This window comes from Amblyraja radiata, chromosome 14, assembly GCF_010909765.2.
Source record: "Amblyraja radiata isolate CabotCenter1 chromosome 14, sAmbRad1.1.pri, whole genome shotgun sequence".
Classification (NCBI taxonomy): Eukaryota; Metazoa; Chordata; class Chondrichthyes; order Rajiformes; family Rajidae; genus Amblyraja; species Amblyraja radiata.
Genome location: NC_045969.1, coordinates 34,673,522 through 34,695,678, shown reverse-complemented (window position 1 = coordinate 34,695,678; position 22,157 = coordinate 34,673,522). Strand labels below are relative to the sequence as shown.

The 22,157-nt window shown below is 41.5% G+C and overlaps 1 protein-coding gene across 5 annotated transcripts in view; it reads left to right on the top strand.

The window, feature by feature from the left end:
- The window catches only part of sytl5 (synaptotagmin like 5), a 153,708-nt gene extending 138,084 nt beyond the window's left edge, over positions 1-15,624 (top strand). For all 5 annotated transcript variants that reach the window (XM_033033116.1, XM_033033113.1, XM_033033114.1 and 2 more), the window contains 5 exons: positions 849-1,010; positions 2,005-2,113; positions 6,239-6,374; positions 10,642-10,850; positions 13,843-15,624. In XM_033033116.1, the coding sequence (XP_032889007.1) occupies positions 849-1,010; positions 2,005-2,113; positions 6,239-6,374; positions 10,642-10,850; positions 13,843-13,985 (759 nt within the window). In that variant the 3' untranslated portion in view covers positions 13,986-15,624. The remainder of the gene's footprint in view (positions 1-848; positions 1,011-2,004; positions 2,114-6,238; positions 6,375-10,641; positions 10,851-13,842) is intronic.
- Positions 15,625-22,157: the final 6,533 nt, after the last annotated feature.

The window sequence follows — 22,157 nt, the reverse complement described above, 5'->3', positions numbered from 1 at the left end:
CGAGCTATTAGGTTGTGGGTAGAAAAGCATTCACTGGTTTTCATAACTCTTCCCAAACACGGTAACATCATTTACATACAACACAACAAGTGGGCCTTAGAGCAGCTCTTGAGGTCTAGCATTTATTTTAAAAGAAGTTGAATGGGATGCTTATTTTTTATAAAAGTGTTTTTCTAACATTTAAATTGTGACAAAGCGAATGGTACCCACATTTCCCTTTGTGTTCAGCTTGGGTCATTCAGTACAATCATTGGTTAATAATAAAAAAGAGCAGCATTATATCATATACATTTATAGTTCCAACTTTCAATGCCCTTGAGATCAGAAGCTTACACCAGCTACACTGAAGGATTTCACTGAAATAACCAGCTTGGGCAAAACTGCATTTTACAGAAATTTGCAGATATATTTTCTGATAAACATTTGTAAGCTGGAGTTTGGTCATAACCTTTTCCCCAGGCTGAGAATGTTCAACATTAATGAACATAGCTATAAGGTGAGAGAGGGGAAGTCTGATGGAGGTCTGTGGGGCATATTTTTTTTTACAGAGAGTGGTGGGGGCCTGGAACTCGTCACTAGGGGTGGTGCTGGAGGCAGATACAACTGTGGCGTTTAGGAGACCTTTAGCTGGGCACATGGAAGCGCAAAGAATTGAGGGACATGGATCATGTACAGGCAGATGAGATCAGTTTAACTTGGCATCATGTTCAGCACAAACATTGTGGGCAGAAGGGCCCGTTCTTGCGCTGTACTGTTCTATGGCGTGAAAAAGCAGTTTTACAGCATGATTCTAGAAGACCATGCCCCTTCACTAATATCTGTAAATTCTCTCACAATCATTTTTATAGTATGTGATCAATCACACACAACTGGAGACACGAACTCTACAAGTCTCCGTCTGGCACTATGACAGGTTTGGGCGGAACAGCTTTTTGGGTGAAGTGGAAATACCGTTTGATACCTGGGATTTGGGAAAGCAAATTGAGGAATGGTTTCCACTGCAGCCTAAGGTAAGTTTGCCACAGGAAGTTTACAAGCCGGAGAGAGGAATCGGCACAGATCTGAAATGGTCTATCAGCTTTGATGTGAAGTCTAGATCTCGGCACATGAAGTATCCACTAGAATGCTAAAGTTCCAGAGTAATGTCCAGTCCAATAGTGGGCAGCATTTTGTTGGATGATTTCTTGAGGAGTGTTTAGAAATGTAGGAACCTTAAGCGTAGGTTACTTTCTGAACTATTCTCTTCCCGGCAGTAACCTGTACAACACTATAGTACTAGTTTAATTTAGTTTAGTTTATTATTGTCATGTGTACCAAGGAACATTCAAAAGCTTATTGTAATATTCCTGTACCTCGCCTACTTGCACAGAAACAGACCCTTCATTTTCACAGGACATGAAAGAAGTTATTGTTAATCAAGTATTAAAATTTTACTTATTCCAAATGGTAAGTCTGCCTGTGTGAATGCATGAATTCAAACAAATTATATTTCAAAATGATGACCTTCTCATTTGGCAGTTACTGAACCACAGCCATGTTCTCAATCACTAGGTTATATGAGCTTCTTACCTACAGCAGCCTGAAAGTTTTGATCCATTAGTTCAGCACAGACTTTGACCAAATAACCTGTTCCTTTGCTGTACTGTTCTATGTTTCTTTGCAGACCTTGTGGTGAAAGGTGATAGCACTTGATAACTTTAACCAATTAAAAATAGACATTAGTGTTAAGGTGAAACAATCTGTCGTGAGAAAAGGGCAACGTGCTGGAGTAACTCAGTGGGCCAGGCAGCATCTCTGTAGAATATTTGTAGTGACATTTGTTTCTTTGGTAAGTTCTGGTGAAGTCATTAGAGTACTGATTTTAATTTTATTCAAGTTATGAGATTATCAAATTACACCATCATTAGATCACATCACCAAAAGCTCTTTGTGGAGATAATGGATATTAGTTAATCAATGGTTTGTAATACTACTTTTGCAGAAATACTTGTGCTTTGGTTTTAGTTTGAGTCTGCAATTGAGAATGTCCTACAATACAAAGGGGAATTGACAGTGGCTTTGCGTTATACCCCAGTTGGTCAACATTTGAACATTTCACCAGAACAAGGGAAAGGTAAGCTTTTCATTCATTTTTTAAGTATTTGCAATTCATTCCTGAATGCTCAGAAGATGATAGTTTACATCGAATAAAAATACAGCTCTAGAGCTCAGACTGAGCAGGTTAGTGCAGGTGCGGAGTAGTGGGCACATAATATAATGATCATAAATTAAATTATATTAAGCTAATATTTTTACAGCATGAGACTCATAATTGAGTTGCAATTGCCCAGAAGATATTAGTTGTACAATAGCCACCAATAGAATATATGACTCCCAGATTCATGAGAATGAAGCATTTTAGCCAGTGTCTCAGCTCTTTGATATTAGACATGCAACTGGTTCATAAGGACCAGTGAATAATATTAGCTCTTGGGAAACTAATGTATTTGCGATGACAGTGCAGAAAGTAAGAGCAGACTATGAAAGAATGTTGAACTTGTTTATAACAGGTCTGTATATAATGGTTTGTGGTGACTGGGATTAGGGAGTAATATTACTGGTCTGGTTTGAGGGTGGGTTAATTGAAAGGAAACAGTAAGAATAAATAAGTTATTCTTTTTACCATTTAGTACAAGCCTAAACACTTTTACAATAAAGGCCAACATCCCAGCGTTGAAAATTAAGCAGCTCCAGAATAATTAATGTTAACTTTAGGTAATTCACATAAAAAACACCAAGGGCCCTCCGAATACGTCATTTAATCTTACACCATTTAAAAAATTACTGCTTTCCTATTTTTCACTCCAAGGAAGATAACTTTACCTGATGCCCCATCATCGGCCATTAACAAAGCCAGATTATGTTGCACAGAAGCCTCCTCACCACCTCGTTTCATTTCATGAGAAAACATCGAAGGAGGATCAAGTTTAATATATACCAGCCATTGACAGAGATAACAGCTGGGCCCCAGTATTATTCCATGCAATAGACATAACCTACCAACACAAAAATCACCCATTTATTCTTACGGTTTCTGATTTACCAATCTTCAATCCATGCCAGTATATTATTTCTAATCCAATTCACTCTCTTCATTCTTCTTGGGTGGCATCTTATCAAAGGCATATGAAGGTTAATACATGATATCCACTAGCTTCCCCTCAATGATTCTGTTTGTGACAATTTCAAACAAAATAAATCTAATCGAGTAGTCAAATATGTTTGTCCTTTCTTGAATTCACCTCAACCATGCCCAAATCTATTATTATTTTTAAAGTGCCTGCTCCCTCACTTTTAAAAAAGTTTCTAGCATTTCACTGAAGTGAGGTTGGCTGGTCTGTTGTACTCCATTTTCTCTCCCCCTCCATTCTTCAATTTACAATTGGTGTCTTCACAAGTTTCCTCAAGAGCAAATTTCTAAGGAACCAGTTGTATGTCTATCATAGAAGAGATGAATAATATAAAGAAACTGCAGATGCTGCTTTATACCAAAGTTAGACACAAAAATGCCAGAGTAACTCAGTGGGTCAGGCAGCATCTATGGAGAATGAATGGATAGGTGATGTTTTGGGTCGGGACCCTTCTTCATTCCCTTCTGTCTATTCAGATAGAAGAGTTGAAATTAACACTTCAGATAGTGTTCGTTTAGCTAACATTGGAAATTTGGAAGGTGGCGACCATAGGATCCACTCTCTCATAGTAGGGGAATCAAGGACCAGAAGATATAGGTTTAAGGTGAAGGGGATAAGATTTAATAGGAATCTGATGGTAACATTTTCACACAAAGGGTGGTGGGTGTATGGAACAAGCTGCCAGGGGAGGTAGTTGAGGTAGAGACTATTGCAATGTTTAAGAAACAATTAGATAGGTACATGGATAGGACAGGTTTGGGGGGATATGGGCCAAACGCATGTAGGTGGGACTAGTATAGCTGGCACATGTTGGCCAGTGTGGGCAAGATGGGCCAAAGGGCCTGTTTCCACGCTGTATTACTCTCTATGACTCGATGACACTGCCTTTTATTTATTCCACACGACAAATGTTCCTCTCTATCTGAAAGTCTATTAACTTTGGTTAATATATTTTTATATAATCTATTAACTTTGGTTAATATATATATATATATATATATATTTATAATGAACCGATCAAAGTTGTTTTCATTGTTTGCCAACATTGTACGTCTTTTCTTTTGAGCTAATGCAAACTTATCTTCTCTCTTTAGTCATGACTGGACCACTTTCGGTTGGGTTTCTATGCCTTAAAAGGGTATACATTTGTTGTTGACTACGCATCAAATCTTTATCTGTAGGCCATCATGCCTTTGAAATGTAGTTTCCTCACCTACCACAGCAAACTTGAGCTAATAACCTTCATAGTTTGATTTAGTTTTGTCTTTGGTTTCATACTTTTGTATCTAAAATTATATCACCTCACAATCATTCTCCCCATTAATACGGCTAATTTGCTTTGCCCAATTTTTATATAAAGTCCTCATAAGGATTGTATTACCCTTGTAATATGCAGTTGTAACTTCCTGATCTATATTATTGGAGCATAAAGACAACTGCCAACAAATCCCCCCCCCCCGCTATTTCTTAATTTGCCCAAATTAGTTCCACTTCATCTTTCCACTTATGTTCCTTTCTCTTTGGTGCCATCTTTTATTATTAAAGCTGTCCGTTCTCCTTTTCCTTTTCTCAAAGTTAACTATTCTAGAATGCTTAATTTGTCACCTTGTAACTACTCATGTAATGATTGTTAAGGGCTTGTCCCACTTGGCGATTTTTTTCGGCGACTGCCGACATCATATCAGGGTTGGCAAAAGATTTTGAATATTTCAAAATCTAGCTGCGACAAAAAAAATGTTGTGACACTAGCGGAAACACCGTGCGTCAATACGTTATCAGCTGCGACTTTTTCAGTGACCTGATACGCCAGTCAATGATGCCGGCAGTCGCCAAAAAAATCGCCGAGTGGGACAGGCTCTTTAGTTCGTCCCCATGCATCGTATTTGTGCCAGTAATTCATCTGCCTCTGATCCACTGCAAAATCTCCTCAAGGTAGACCTACTTTGAAGAGGTTCTCCTCCTCTTTCGGATGGGGGTTTTGAGATCCTCTCTCACTGCTTCCCCTCTGTGATTCCAGCTGCTCTCCTCAAAGGGTACTGACCCACAGAGTTACTCCAGCACTGTCTTTTTTTTTGTAAACAAGCACTTGTAGTTCCTTATTTCTACCACTTTATATTACTTGACTAACAGTGCAAAAAAAAAAACAAGATTATGAAAATCTTACAGGAAAAGTTAAATTATATGCACAAGATGAAATTATTTCCTTAAAGTCCACACGACACAGACACTGCCTGGCTTAGCAGAACACAAACTTGACTTTCAAGATGGCTCCTGTAAATTAGTGTCTGGCCACTTGTGCCTTTCTAACTTTGATATTCCAATATAGAGATATTGGTGCATATTTTTTTTAGTCACAAATGTTTACTTACATAGAAAATAGGTGCAGGAGTAGGCCATTCGGCCATTCGAACCTGCACCGCCATTCAATATGATCATAGCTGATCGTCCAACTCAGTATCCTGTACCTGCCTTCTCTCCATACCCCCTGATCCCTTTAGCCACAAGGGCCATATCTAACTCCCTCTTAAATATAGCCAATGAACTGGCCTCAACTACCTTCTGTGGCAGAGAATTCCAGAGATTCACCACTCTCTGTGTGAAAAATGTTGTTCTCATCTCGGTCCCTAAAGATTTCCCCTTTATCCTTAAACTGTGACCCCTTGTTCTGGACTTCCCCAACATCGGGAACAATCTTCCTGCATCTAGCCTGTCCAACCCCTTAAGAATTTTGTACGTTTCTATAAGATCCCCCCTCAATCTTATAAATTCTAGCGAGTACAAGCCGAGTCTATCCAGTCTTTCTTCATATGAAAGTCCTGACATCCCAGGAATCAGTCTGGTGATTACCATAGGTGATGCCTTTATTTGGAATATTGCTGGTCAGTATTCAGTTGCAACTAGAATGTAATGCATCTTAATGTCCTCAACAACGTACCACATGGCCTGCAATAATCCTTTGCTTTTATAGATATATATACACTACATAAAATAGGCCAGTTAACATTGGATTAAGTTCAAAATGAAGAGTGCAATAATAATAATAATTTAATTTTGCTTTCTCCATGCAGCGAGAAGAAGTTTCATTAAAGGAAAGAAAGGTTCTACCCAAACGTTAAATGGCGGAGTAGTGGAGGTGCTCATTAAGGAAGCCAGAAATTTAACTGCAGTAAGCACTGGAGGGACTTCAGATACCTTCGTTAAAGGGCAAGTTTTATTTTTAATTGCCAATTGCTTTTTTAAGAACAAATTGGAAGATCTGTACCTCATCTAAAGACAATACAGTAAAAAGTGTCCATAAATTATTAATGGCAATTCAAGAACTAATTTTAAAATTGATAAATGTTCTAGCAGAAAATAAAATGCAACTCTAAAATAAAGCAGAAGAGGTAAACATAGAAACATAGAAAATAGGTGCAGGAGTAGGCCATTCGGCCCTTCGAGCCTGCAAGTCAAGTCAAGTCAAGTTTATTTGTCACATACACTTACGAGATGTGCAGTGAAATGAAAGTGGCAATGCTCGCGGACTTTTGTGCAAAAAGACAAACAACCAAACAAACTATAAACACAATCATAACACACATATTCTTTTTCATAATAAATAATGGAAGGAAAAACATTCAGTAGTGTTAGTCCCTGGTGAGATAGGCGTTTACAGTCCGAATGGCCTCTGGGAAGAAACTCCTTCTCAACCTCTCCGTTCTCACCGCATGGCAACGGAGGCGTTTGCCTGACCGTAGCAGCTGGAACAGTCCGTTGCAGGGGTGGAAGGGGTCTCTCATGATATTGTTGGCTCTGGAGTTGCACCTCCTGATGTATAGTTCCTGCAGGGGGGTGAGTGAAGTTCCCATAGTGCGTTCGGCCGAACGCACTACTCTCTGCAGAGCCTCCTTGTCCTTGGCAGAGCAATTCCCAAACCAGATGGTAATGTTCCCGGACAAGATGCTTTCCACCGCCACTGCGTAGAAGCACTGGAGGATCCTCGGAGACACTCTGAATTTCCTCAATTGCCTGAGGTGGTAAAGGCGCTGCCTTGCCTTACTCACGAGTGCTGAGGCGTGTGATGCCCATGTCATATCCTTGGAGATGTGGACTCCCAGGTATTTAAAACAGTTCACCCTATCCACAGGATCCCCATTTATCCTCAATGGAGTGTACGTCCTCGGATGATGTGCCCTCCTAAAGTCCATGATCAGCTCCTTCCTTTTTTTGATGTTCAAGAGGAGGCTGTTATCCTGGCACCAGAGTGCTAGATCAGCCACCTCCTCCCGGTAGGCCTTCTCGTCGTTGTCTGAGATCAGGCCCACCACCACAGTGTCATCAGCAAACTTAATTATTGAGTTGGAGCTGAACCTAGCCACACAGTCATGTGTGTACAGGGAGTACAATAGGGGGCTGAGGACGCAACCCTGGGGCGATCCTGTGCTCAGGATGAGGGACTTCGATGTATTTCCTCCCATCTTGACTACCTGGGGCCTGGCGGTGAGAAAGTCCAGGACCCAGGCACACAGGGAGGTGTTGAGCCCCAATTCCATTAGCTTCCCGGCCAGTCTGATGGGGACTATCGTGTTGAAGGCTGAACTGTAGTCTATGAACAGCATCCTCACGTAGCCCCCCTTCTGGCTGTCCAGATGGGAGAGAGCGGTGTGCAAGACCTGGGAGACCGCATCGTCCGTGGATCTGTTCGGACGGTATGCGAACTGCAACGGGTCCATGTTCTGAGGGAGGAAGGCGCAGATGTGTTTCTTCACCAGCCTCTCAAAGCATTTCATGACTACCGAGGTAAGGGCCACCGGACGGTAGTCATTCAGACAGGCTGGGGAGGCATTTTTTGGTACCGGTACAATGATGGATTTTTTGAAGCAGGCAGGGACCACGGACTTGTCCAGGGAGAGGTTGAATAATGTAGTGAGCACTGGAGCTAGCTGCGTAGCACAGGACTTGAGTACTCGTCCCGAGATGCCATCGGGGCCTGCAGCTTTCCTCGTGTTCACCCGTGTTAGAGCCCTCCTCACGTCGTGCTCGGACAGCGAGAATGTGTGCACATTCCTTCCTTCAGCTTCGGTAGCCAGCCCGCTGGCGGTATTGTCGATAGTCGGCAGACCTGGGGTGGTGTTGCCCCTCTCGAAACGAGCGTAAAAGGAGTTCAGGTCATCAGCTAGGGAGGTGCCGGCACTTGCGGATGAGGGAGGGGTGCTCCGGTAGTTGGTTACAATCCGTAGCCCCTGCCACAGGCTTCTGGTGTCCTGCTGCTCCATCTGTAGCTCCATCTTGTCTCTGTACCTCCTCTTTGCGTCCTTCACCACCCTTTGCAGTCGGTAGGACTCTGCCTTGTAGACGTCCATGTTTCCTGATGCCAGGCCTGAGTTGTAGGCAGCGGTGCGAGCATTCAAGGCAACACGAACAGACCTGTCTACCCAGGGTTTTTGGTTCGGAAAGGTGCTAACCCTTACCGTGGGGACGATGTTGTCGGTTACTGTTGCGATGAAGTCTGTGACTGCTTCCGCGAACTCACTGACGTCACTGGAACTTGCTTCGAACATATTCCAGTCGATATCACTCAGTGCATCTTGCAGCATGGCCTCTGACTGGTCGGACCACCGCTTTACGTCCCTTGTCTCTAACGCTTCCCGAACTATTCACCACCACCATTCAATATGATCTTGGCTGAACATCCAACTCAGTATCCTGTACCTGCTTTCTCTCCATACCCACTGATCCCTTTAGCCACAAGGGCCACAAGGGTGATTCCTGGGATGTCAGGACTTTCATATGAAGAAAGACTGGATAGACTCGATTTGTACTCGCTAGAATTTAGAAGATTGAGGGGGGATCTTATAGAAACTTACAAAATTCTTAAGGGGTTGGACAGGCTAGATGCAGGAAGATTGTTCCCGATGTTGGAGAAGTCCAGAACAAGGGGTCACAGTTTAAGGATAAGGGGGAAATCTTTTAGGACCGAGATGAGGAAAACATTTTTCACACAGAGAGTGGTGAATCTCTGGAATTCTCTGCCACAGAAGGCAGTTGAGGCCAGTTCATTGGCTATATTTAAGAGGGAGTTAGATGTGGCCCTTGTGGCTAAAAGGATCAGGGGGTATGGAGAGAAGGCAGGTACAGGATACTGAGTTGGATGATCAGCCATGATCATATTGAATGGCGGTGCAGGCTCGAAGGGCCGAATGGCCTACTTCTGCACCTATTTTCTATGTTTCTACCTAAATCCCTCTTAAATATAGCCAATGAACTGGTCTTTAAAACAAGTTTATTTTAGCGATACAGCGCTGAAACAGGCCCTTCGGCCCACCGAGTACGTGCTGACCAGCGATCCCCGTACACTAACACTATCCTACACAATAAAGACAATTTACAATTTTTCAGAAGCCAATAAACCTATAAACCTGTACGTCTTTGCAATGAGGTACGAAACCGGAGCACCCAGAGAAAACCCGCGTGCTTATGGGAAGAACGTACAAGCTGCGCACAGACAGCACCTGTAGTCAGGATCGAACCCGGGTCTCTGGCGCTGTAAGAAAGCAGCTCTACCCGCTGTGCCACTGTGCCGTCTCAGGTAGATGTGTCATAAAATGGTACTGTGGACAATTAGGTCATTTCACTGCCCAACTGTTCCATGATTCAATAGCTGACCTGTCTCAGCCCAAAGAACAGGTCTGCCTGTTCTTTGACTCACTTATAGATCAAAGATCTGACTTATTTGGTATTGAATATAATTAGAAATGCAGCACCCACAGTTGAGATAGAGAATCCCAGATTCGTGGCCCTTAGAGCAGATATTATTCCATCTTCATTTTAAATGAGTGATGGCCACTTGATATTATACCCTCAGTTCTCTGCTATCGCTCAACATTTCAGTCCCCTCAGAATCTTATTTGTTTTGATAAGATTACCTGCTGCCTGACCCACTTAGTTACTCCCACACTTTGTGTCTTTTCTAAATTAGTATCTGCAGTTCCTTGTTTCACCATCAATCTTTTAAATCTCTTTGAACTCAAATTCAAATATGTTCTTCCTTAAAACAAGCATTTCAAAATTGTACAGGTTGGTTTTGTTAACACTTGCTACACTTTTATACTCCAACTCATTGCAAATAGGCCAAGTTCTATTTGTTGTCGATAATTTACTACACCAAAACATTATGTTTCATAAGCAAGGATACACAAGGTCCTCTATGCAATGGCTTGATTTAGTCATCATAACATTATGTTGGTGTGATCCTGGGATTGACAACACACCAAAGCCAGGAAATTTACTAACTTGTTTATTTTGTTTAGGGAATAAATTACCAGCATCAATTGATCATAAACTATTTTTCGTGTTTTTATCTACATTTTTTTTTTTTAAAGACACTGACCAATCTGCAGGAGACGGATCCTAATAGATAATGAATGTTTAGAGATTTTCTCTTTTGTTGGACTAAAATATTAATGTATTGCTTCCTTTATTTTCTAATCAGATACTTACTTCCTGATAACAACAAGGCTTCCAAGCACAAAACGCATATTGTTAAGAAGAGTCTAAATCCGGAGTGGAACTACACCTTCACTTATACCGGCTTGCACCTCAGTGATCTACAAAATGTCTCTATTGAGCTAACCGTGTGGGACAAAGAGTCGCTCTCCAGCAACGTTTTCTTAGGTGGCATTCGACTGGGCCATGGCAATGGTAATTACTTTCCTTTGATTAATGATCTCCAACTCTGACTACTAATTTTCCTCAATGACCAGTTTGCTGGTTGACGGATAATAAACCTAAAAGCCCTGTCCCACTGTGCGAGTTCATTTAAAGAGTTCTACCGAATTTGCCCTGATTCGAACTCGGAGATTTACGGTAATGGCTGCTCGTTGGTACTCGGGGCTCTCGTGGGCATTTTTCAACATGTTGAAAAATCTTCACGAGTCTTCCCGAGGTTACCTGCCATTAGCGAGTCTTCCCGAGTACCTGCCGTTAGCGTTACGAGCCGCTAAGAGACGTCCCCGAGTTTGATTTTTTTTTAAACTCAGGAGAGCTCTTGAATGAACTAGCATCGCAGGATAGGGCCATTAGTCAGTCTGGTTTTGATTGTTGCCAAATAGGGATGTTCTGATCAGGGGGTTTTAAGTAGGGTCTCGACCCAAAACGTCTTCTATCCATGTTCTCCAGAGATGCTGAGTTACTCCAGCACTTTGTGTCCTTTTGTATATTAACCAGCATCTACAGTTTTTTTTTCTACAGCTGAAGCATACCGATGTAGTAGCATTTTTTTTAAACCTAAATCAATTAATTTACTCTGTATATACAGCTACAAATAGTGGCTTGGAAAAATATATCCCATCTCTTCAAAAATAATGAAATAGATTAGCTTCATAACACACCGAGATCTCTGGAAATGATATTGCAAAACAGCAAAAGCTTTTACATTTGTTCCAGGAATCAGACAGTTGAGACAACCAAACAATGGTTTAGATTTGAAAGGAATGCGTGAGCTTTGGTGGAGCTATGAAATTGATTTGCACATGGATCCATTTCTGGGCATGAACCTGTTCTAGGTGTATGATACCCTGAATTAAATACTTCAATAAAAGCAGCCCATCTGTAAATTGACAAATATCTCATTGTTAAGTTGAACACAAGTACAGGATCCTGAGGGGTAATGTATTCACACAAAGGGTGGTAGGAACGAGCTGCCAGAGGAGGTAGTTGAGGCAGGTACTATTGCAACATTTAAGATACATGGAAAGGACGAGTTTAGAGGGATTTGGGCCAAACTCAGGCAGGTGGGACATGTTGGTCGGTGTGGGCCAAAGGGCCCGTTTCCACGCTGTATGATACCAAAACAGTTTTAAAAATATCTTTGAAAATGGAAAGCATCAGTGCGTTCCCTGGCAAGGCCTCGGGATCTGTGCTCTGAGTCACTGTTTGGTTGGTGCTGGGATAATAATCACTTTCACAAAGCACAATAGACATGCAGGGGTGGGGTGCAGCCTGGGTTGATCATGCACCAGCATGTTTTATGGACCAGATATACAATCAGGCTGTGGGCAACTCACCATGTAGAAAGGAATTGCAGATGCAGGTTAATACTGAAGATAGGCACAAAGTGCTGGAGCAACTCAATAGGTTAGGCAGCATTTCTGGAGAAAATCAGTGGGAGGTGTTTCAGGTCGGGACCCTTCTTCTGACTGAAAGTAGAGGGGAGGGAACTGGAGGTAAGAAAGGGCCAGAACAAAGGAGGGCTGGCAACAGGCCCAAGGAAGGGTGGAGCCCCTTATCGCCCATTGTTGGATGGGAAGAAGTAGTAACGAAGGGATACAAGGATGCAAACAATGGCAACTCAACTTTAGTTGAAGTCTCTTCCATCAACTAGTTGATGAGGCAAAAGGGAGAGAACAGCAGGAAATTGAGAACTAAACTGCATATAGTAATACATTTCTGGTACCTGTAATAACTAATCTTCAAAACAAAAAGTTCTGGTTACTAATGATTACTTTCAATTCAGTCAATTAAATAACTTGTTTAGCCAGCATTGCGAGAGAACTTAGATTGAATTCCAAAAGACAAGTTGATGCAGACTCCCACGCCTTAAACAAAAATCCATAGATTTATAATGATCTGTTCAAGCACGACACTGTGGTGCAGCAGTAGATTTGCCACCTTACAATGCCAGAGACCCCGTTTCGATTCTGACTATGGGTGCCTTCTGACTACGGGTGCCTTCTATAGAGTTTGGATGTTCTCCCCGTGACCGTGTGGGTTTTCTCTGGGTGCTGTATAGGTTTGTAGATTAATTGGCTTTGGTAAAATTATTGTCGCTAGTGTGTAGGATAGTGCTAGCGTATGGGTGATCACTAGTTATAGACAATAGACGCAGGAGTAGGCCCTTTGAGCCAGCACCGCCATTCATTGTGATCATGGCTGATGATCCACAATCAGTACCCCGTTCCTGCCTTCTCCCCATAGCCCCTGACTCCACTATCTTAAAGCTCTATCTAACTCTCTTGAAAGCATCCAGAGAATTGGCCTCCACTGCCTTCTGAGGCAGAGAATTCCACAAATTCACAACCCTCTGTGTAAAAATGTTGTTCCTCATCTCTGTTCTAAATGGCTTACCCCTTATTCTTAAACTGTGGCCCCTGGCTGTGGACTCCCCCAACATCGGGAACATGTTTTCTGCCCCCTAGCATGTCCAAACCCTTAATAATATTATATGTTTCAATAAGATATCCTCTCATCCTTCTAAATTCAAGAGTATACCAGCCCAGCCGCTCCATTCTATCAACATATGACAGTCCCGCCATCCCGGGAATTGGCTGAAAGATCTGATTCTGCTCTGCATCTCCAAAATCTAAAATAAATTGTTTAAATACATTTTTAAACCTGCTTTATCAACCATATGTTCATAAGTTATAGGAATAGAATTAGACCATTCAGCGCATCAAATCTACTCACTTTTCCCTCTCAACCCCATTCTCTTGCCTTCTCTACATATACCCTTACATCAACTAATCAAGTATCTGTCAATCTCCGTCTTAAAAATATCCATTGACAGCCTTCACAGGTGTCTGTGGCAATGAATATCACAGATTCATCACCCTCTGGTCTGCTGGCATGTTTTGTTGGAGAGATTACTGGCAAAGATCCTAAATATTTATGCTGCCAATTATTTGTTGCTCAACAGGTCATAGCTATGGGATTGCAGCCGATTGGAATGATTCCCAAGGGGAGGAACAACACACCTGGCTTCAAATGATATCAAACCCAGGAGTCTGGGCAGAGAGTACAATCATGCTAAGACCCAGCATGGGGAAGCGCAAACTCTGAGCCTGAACAGATGAAATAAATACAATGTATAGTAAAAAAAAAAGTCAAGCAACAGTTTTAAGGATAAAAAGTGTTGAGATTTATCTGTAAAATGAAGCATTAACTTATAGCTTGTACTTTCACTTTTTCATTTGTGTAAATACATTTCTTTGGTTTCTTTTCTAAATTGTTCAGTTTGTGAAAATTTCTTAAGGTCATCTTTACTGGATCTGGATGAGTACATACTCTGTCTAGGTTTTCAATAAAACAACCAGGTATCTTGTTCTTGTGCTAGATACCACCACCAAAGAGAGTGTAGCTGGGTGGACACTTTCAATGAAAAGTTGATAGAGGATTTTCTTGCAGTAAACTTGCGTACAGTAATAACGTCAGACATAAAAATATGACAGACAGAGTGACCCTTTCCCTGCTCTCTCGTAGCAAAGCCTGTGGTATTTTGATCATATAAAATATAGTTATTTATTCCCCCTCTTGGGCTTTCTATGCTATGCACTATTTCTCAGTGGGAGGCTGACTACTGCAGGAGTGAAGGAGAAGGTCCTTCGTGAATCACTGTCCACCTTTGCTGTTTGACTCCATGTACTCTCATCAGGCCATCAAACCTACTGGTAATCACTTTACTAGGAAGTAGGGTGATGATATTTAAAACTGCTTGCAGCTTCAACCATTACTGACTGAATCTCAATAAAACTGAAAATGTGGACGATGGAACAGTTAAGCCATCATAGTGAATGAATCCTGGAGACCTTCTAAGAACGTGTTGCCTCTATAAATCAACAAAAGCAGTATATTTACTGTGTGACTACCACACCAAAGCAAGGTTTGATCATCTTCATGGATTCTAACAGATTACAAATAACAAAAATATAAGTTAATTTAGCTAGTTACAGCAACTCTTCTGTTGTACTGGATTAACCTCGAGAAGAAATAAGAGTTTCATCCAGTGTTAACATTCTTATGTTAAAAATATCTCCAAATGATGGGAAGGATCTCAACCCGAAACGTCACCCATTCCTTCTCTCCAGAGATGCTGCCTGTACTGCCGGGTTACTCCAGTTTTTTGTGTGTATCTTCGGAAGGATGGGTATCTCAGTTGATTCCGAGTAATGAAAAGTGTTAGGTGAAGTTGTCAGAACTGGTTTCAGTGGGCTTGGATAACTAAAAAGGCTGGTGGGGAATGAGCACTCTATTTGTGTTTTGAATACAAGAAGCCATATTACAAGCTTTAGTGCAACTTTCGAAAGCCAGAGTATGTCACAGATAAAGTCACTGAAGGAATCATATTCCACACACAAAGACTGGGGAAGTGTGAAATAAAATGAAAGATCAGCTACATTAGAGATGTTACGGTAATTCTCCACTGGTTTCAGTGAGGCCTGTACAATACTGAAATGATAGTGTAACCCATCTCCACTTTTTAAAAGATGGGTCAAAACAAACTGTGAACCTGTTAATCATGACTAACGGGAGAATATTCTCCCAGTTTTTTGAACTGGTATTATTTATCTGTTCCCGTTCCACATTTCCTTGTTCCTTGTCAAAACATGGCAAAATAAACTTGACATTTCTACTTCTTTATATCAATTACATTTGTAAAGCAATTCTTTTAACATAAAATATTCATTTATTCTAATGGCTATGAGAGTATTTTTGTATTTATTTAATACTTTACCTGCATAAACATGGAAAGATAAAATACTCAACTTAACTATCATGGCTAATAATCATCACCATGGTATGTTGCTTCTTGGCCTATGTAGTGGAATTAACAAGGTAAACACTGACTTAGACAATAGCATACTTTTTGGTGTTTCATGAGAACACCGGAGGTGCTGAAATAACAATCATTTCAGAAAACGAGAAGAATGAACAGTCAAGGTAGCTTCTGACAAGTCACGCAATGCAAATGTGTTAACACCAAATAAACATTATTTAAATGTAATATCTAATCTTTTCCAGCCAGTGGATGCTTCACCAATGATCTCCTTTCTGATCCAGGAAGGAGATCTAGCCCAAGAAGATATTAATTTCTTATTTTATCACTTTAAGGCTCAGCATCTTTGGAGGCATTGGATCGATGATGATGGGCTGGGCCTTGCCCAGTGCAATGCTGTCGGTTCCTTCCACTGCCGCTGGGGGTCCTTGCAGCTGCCACAGGCTGCGCTCGATCTGCTCCCTCACCCGGCTGCTGTAGGGCCTCTCGTGGCAGGAACAGCGATGAGTTATTAAGCAGTCCTCCAGCATTGTAGGCTCAGGATTACTCAGAAATAGGGAGAGATGCAGTTGAATGAGTGGCTAAAGAGCGGGTGCAGATGAGAGGGTTTCAGATACCTGGATTGCTTGGCTCTCTTCCAAGGCAAGTGGTACAAGAAGAACGGGTTGGACCCAATATCCTTTCAGGGAGGTTTGCTAGTGCTATTCAGGAAGGTTTAACTTGGAGTGGTGGAGGGAGTGGGAACGAACAGGTAGAGGGATCAAAGCGATGGTGGAGGTTTAGTCAATAAGAAAAACAGGCAGGGCTATGAAAATGAATACAGCATAAATAACGGTCTGAACTTTAGAGAGACACTGTGGAAACAGGCCCCATGGCCCACTGAGACAGCACTGACTGGCGATCACCCTGTACATAGCACTATCCTATACAACACACTGGGGACAATTTACAATCTTATTAAAGCCAATTAACCGATGAACCTGTATGCTTTTAGGATGTGGAAGGAAACCGGAGTACACCGAGGAAATCCACGCAGTCACAGGGAAAATGTACAAGCTCCATACAAACAGTACCATTGTCGGGATTGAACTCAGGTCCCCGCCCTAAAGTGAAGTGTACTTATTACAATGCAATGATGAATTATATCATGGTGAAGGGAAATAATCTTAGTTTCTAGATTATTACACATGGAACTACGATATTATAGCCATTACAGAGACCTAGTTGAGAGAAGGGCAGGACTGGTGAATCAACGTTCTGGGATATAGATGTTTCAGATGTGAAAGGGAGGGATATAAAAGAGGTGGAGAAGTTGCATTACTGATTAGAGAGGACATACTGGAAAGATCAGAAGCGACGGAAAGTCCACTTAAGACTGCTTTGTTGTTACCTTCTCCCAACTATCAATTATATATTCTTCATTCCCATTGTCCTATTTTCACACCTTACACTTCACTATGTACCTCCCTCTCCCCTGACATCAGTCTGAAGAAGTGTCTCGACCCAAAACATCACCCACTCCTTCTTTCCAGAGATGCTGCCTGTCCCGCTGAGTTACTCCAGCATTTTGTGTCTATCTTCGATTTAAACCAGCATCTGCAGTTCCTTCCTACACTTTAGTTCACTTAAAAACACTGAAGGGAATTTATGTGTGGAGCTAGAGGAAGTGGGTAAGGTCCTTAATCCTATTCTGCACTGCCTTTAATTCCAGGGACAGAGAAGTACTTGGTAATTAGATGCACCAGAAACATAGCAATGTTCTGAGCAACAGAGCTTCCATTACTACACTTGTTTGCATTCCGTTCATAATGAGGAAAATACAGGTCTTTTCAACATCCAAGCATCTGCAAAATGAACAAAATTACTCTGCAAGTCAAGCAGCATCTGTGAAGAATGAGTGTTAAAAGTTTAGATTGATGATCTTTCACCAGAACCTCTTCATCATTTCAAGTCGAGTCAGATTTATTTGTCACATGCACATAACGTGCAGTGAAATGAATTTGCCAGCAACGGTACAATAAAAGAAATAACACACAATACACAATAAAAAATGTAACACAAACATTCGCCACAGCATTCATCACTGTGGTGGAAGGCACAAAGTTTGGTCAGTCTTCCTCCATTTTCCCCCGTGGTCGGGACCACAACCCTCCGCAGTTGCCGCTGCGGGCGGCCAGATGTGCAGACAAGGTAAGTCCCGAATCGGTGCTTCCCTACTGGAGACCGCGGCTTCAAGATGGTGTAGGCCGCAGGCCGGCAGTCAAAGATCTAAAATCCCCGCCGCAGCCAGAAGCACCGCAGACCGCAGGGCTGGCGATCGGAGCTCCTCTCCAGGGATCCCCAGCGAGGGATCCCGCTCCGGATGGCAAGTCCCTGCCAATTTTCGTATTAAATGTCACCGGGAGGTGCCAGCAATGGCTGCCTCGTCAACAGTCTGTCTGTCCTTTCCTTCCTTATCTTTTAATTGTACGTATTCAATGTATGTTTTCAGTGTTCTTTAACTTGTTTTATGTGGGGGATTGGGAGAAACTTTCTAATCTCTTACCTCGACGAAGATGCAATTTTTTTCCGTATCATGCCTCCTTCCACACTGAGGCCTAACATCAAGGAGTTGGCGACCTTTGCTGGAGACCGATTTTGAGAGCTCCACCGCGGTCGCCTGCGAACTTACCATCGCGGAGCTCGCGATCCCTTTGCCAGGGATCGACCTCGGAGCTCCAACAATAGGTGCTTAACATCACGGAGCCCGCGGTCTCTGGTCAGAGACCAACCTGGAACTCCAAGCTGCGGAGGCTTCGACCACTGGCTGCGGGAGCTTCGATCGCCCCGGCTGCGGATGGTTCGACTGCCCCGACCGCAGGAGAATAAAGAGGAAGAAGATTGGACTTTTTTGCCTTCCATCACAGTGAGGAATGTGGGGGAATCCACTGTGGTGGATGTTTATGTTAACTTTTATGTAGTTGTGTATCTTGTTGCTTTTTTTGCCTATGGCTGTATGGTAATTTGTATATCACTGTACCTTAATTGGTGCATGTGTCAATAAATGACCTTTGAAACCTTTGAATTTGAAGGATTAACTCTATTTCAGCTCCATTGAAAAAACATGACGTTACCATTCATAAGTGCTTTTAAATGCAATTTTAAAGTAATACATTTGGAATTGTTGACCAATTCTGAGATTCAGGCTGATATGCAAAGATGACTTTGAGAGATAAAAAAATCCCAACACTATCTCAACTTTCCACTCGATGGCCAACTACATTGACAGGACAAAGCCCAGGCTACCCTTCAATCCATTATTATCATTTAAAACCAAATCACCAGTATTAATGAATCGGTCAGCCAAACATATTCCACCACACCATAGTGTTGAAAATACAGATAAATTAAGGAGAAACATGAAATAATAACATTGTAATGTTTTTGTCACTTTATGCAAAAAATCTTTACTTTTAAACACAAGCTTTGCAAATTAAGAGTATAATAAAGTAAAGAATTATCTTACTAACAACAAGATCATCATCTTAATTACCAGAACCTACTGAATATTAAAGTAGACAGCAAAATAATTTCTATATATAAAAATATACTTGCCTGCTGAAGCATTTGATACACACCCTTGTCCTGATGGGATCTATCCCAGATTATTTAGGGGTGATTACTGGAGTTTTTGACAAAGATCTTTATTTTCTCTCCAAAAAAAGGTGAGGTCCTGGAAGGCTGGGGAGTAGCCAACATTTTCCTTTGGTTAAGAGAAAAAGGGATAAACCAAGAAAGCCACAAATCAGTGGCGGGGAGGCAACTGGAGAGGATTCTTAAGGATCGGATTTGACAACTTTAATTTGACACCATGTTCAGCACCGACATCGTGGGCCAAAGGGCACGTTCGTCCATTGTACTGTTCTATGTTCTATACTAATACTGGTAGTGGGTTAAAGTTATAAATAATTCGCTTGTAATAATGAAATGAAAAAACATATAGAAAACAATTTAGAAATGCTGAACTCTGATTATAGCTGAATTTACAATATCCCCTTGCAATATCAACTTAAGTGCACGTAAACAGCCTAGCTTGCATGTAGTTTAGTTCAGAGATATAGCATGGAAATATGCCCTTCGGCCCACCTTAACTTGTATTTGCATTTTTGAATCCAAGCAATGCTCATCCAAATATCACACATACAGTTGTACAGGGTCTTGGTGAGACCACACCTGGAGTATTGCGTACAGTTTTGGTCTCTAAATCTGAGGAAGGACATTATTGCCATAGAGGGAGTGCAGAGAAGGTTCACCAGGCTGATTCCTGGGATGTCAGGACTTTCATATGAAGAAAGACTGGATAGACTCGGCTTGTACCCGCTAGAATTTAGGAGATTGAGAGGGGATCTTATAGAAACTTACAAAATTCTTAAGGGGTTGGACAGGCTAGATGCAGGAAGATTGTTCCCGATGTTGGGGAAGTCCAGGACAAGGGGTCACAGCTTAAGGATAGAGGGGAAATCCTTTAGGACCGAGATGAGAAAAACATTTTTCACACAGAGAGTGGTGAAAGGGATCAGGGGGTATGGAGAGAAGGCAGGTATGGGATACTGAGTTGGATGATCAGCCATGATCATATTGAATGGCGGTGTAGGTTCGAAGGGCCGAATGACCTACTCCTGCACCTATTTTTCTATGTTTCTACATGCAGCTTAATCTCTGAACAATGTGTCCTCAGCATTTTAGATCCATATTATGAAATCACCACTTCATTGATCGATCACAAGACTAATTTGAATACATAACTAGGATTGATGTTAAAATGCAATAAAATAACTCAAATTAGATATACAATAACACAGCAATGTGGCAAATGTTAAAGCTTTGGATGTCCAATGGTAATCGTGGACCTGTTTTACACCTGTGTGTGAAAGTATATTGTCAATTTTTACTCTCATGAATTAACAGACAATGGATGGCTCTCAGGATTTGTATTAATGCATTTGCACTCAACCTCTCTCACTCTGCACGTTATTGATCCTCAATGATGCAGCTTGCAAAATAATCTAAATCTACCACCTGCTTGGGAGTAAACAGAACAATGTATTAATACTATTGTGTAAGTACTAGTACTAATAACTAACACGTTCCACTACCAGCTCAATACTTAAATCATACAATTTTACCAACAAGTTTCTCAAAACATGCAAAGCTTTGCACTATCTAAGATTCTTAAAACACACAGTCAACCTGTTTCAGCCTTTCTTGAATAGGAAAAATGCCTTTTGAAATTATAATACGCCCAAACTGCACATTTACCTTTTCTCATCATAAATGTAATGTGAGCCAATCTGATGGGAAATTTTCAGATCTGATCAAATTGATCTATATTTTTACCTGCAGGAATTCCTAACTTAATTATTGGGAAATGAAGAACCAGAGGGCAGAGGTTGAAGGCGAGAGGGGAAAGATTTAATAGGAACTCGAGGGGCAACCTTTTCACACAGTGGGTATATGAAACGAGGTGCCAGAGGAGGTAGTTGAGGCAGGTCTACCACTGATTTTCCGGCACTATTGGTTCCAGAGCATTTTACTGGACCAACAGTGGTCACGGCCTCCATGAGGAGTCAAACGGTACCAGAATGGTTCACTTAGGCCGCCGGTGGGGCTGAGATACCGGCCTCGTAAGTCAGTTATGGGAACAAATCTGCCGGCTCCGGCTAGGCGGGAGTTCCAGAGCCCCAGCTAAGATTGTACTAATATTTTCCCATTTGAGAATTATAATCACCATCCTGATTGCAATTGTAACTAGTGCAATTTCCCAACCTCTGACTCCAATTGCCTTCGACCATAAATGCTCCTTCTTTGGCTTCAGTGGAGCCTAATTTCAGAAGTTGGGTTCACAGCAGTACGGCTGTTACACAAGCATGTTTATCACAAGTAGCACAGGGTAAACAATCTATCTAAATAGCCTTTATGGATATTATTGCATTTTTTACAGTAAACCAACACTGTGGTATTGCAAATATTGAACTTTTTTAAATTTGTAATATTTACCAATGCTGCATAATGTAATGAAGATACTACTTACCACGTTAGCAATGGAATTAAAATTCATGAATATTTATATTGATATCTGGTACCTGAAGTGGAATTTTTTTTTCATTCTCACTTTCCCCACTCCTCATACTTCATTCAATTCAAATTCTTGGACAGATTTGAACCCTTACATTTCATCCTCTCAAGTATAACACTGCAATTTCTGGAATATACCCAACTTGGAATTTCTTTACGAAGTGATTAACTCGATCCAAATAGGCATATATTGAAATTGACCAGAATTATGCGGTCCATGCAAATATTATATTGCACCTATTTTTCATTATCTATCCATAAGCAATGCGGTTTTGTGAGTTTGCGTGTCTCTGAAAATTTTAAATCTAGATTGCTGTCCAGCAGTCAGTAGCACCACCTAAAAT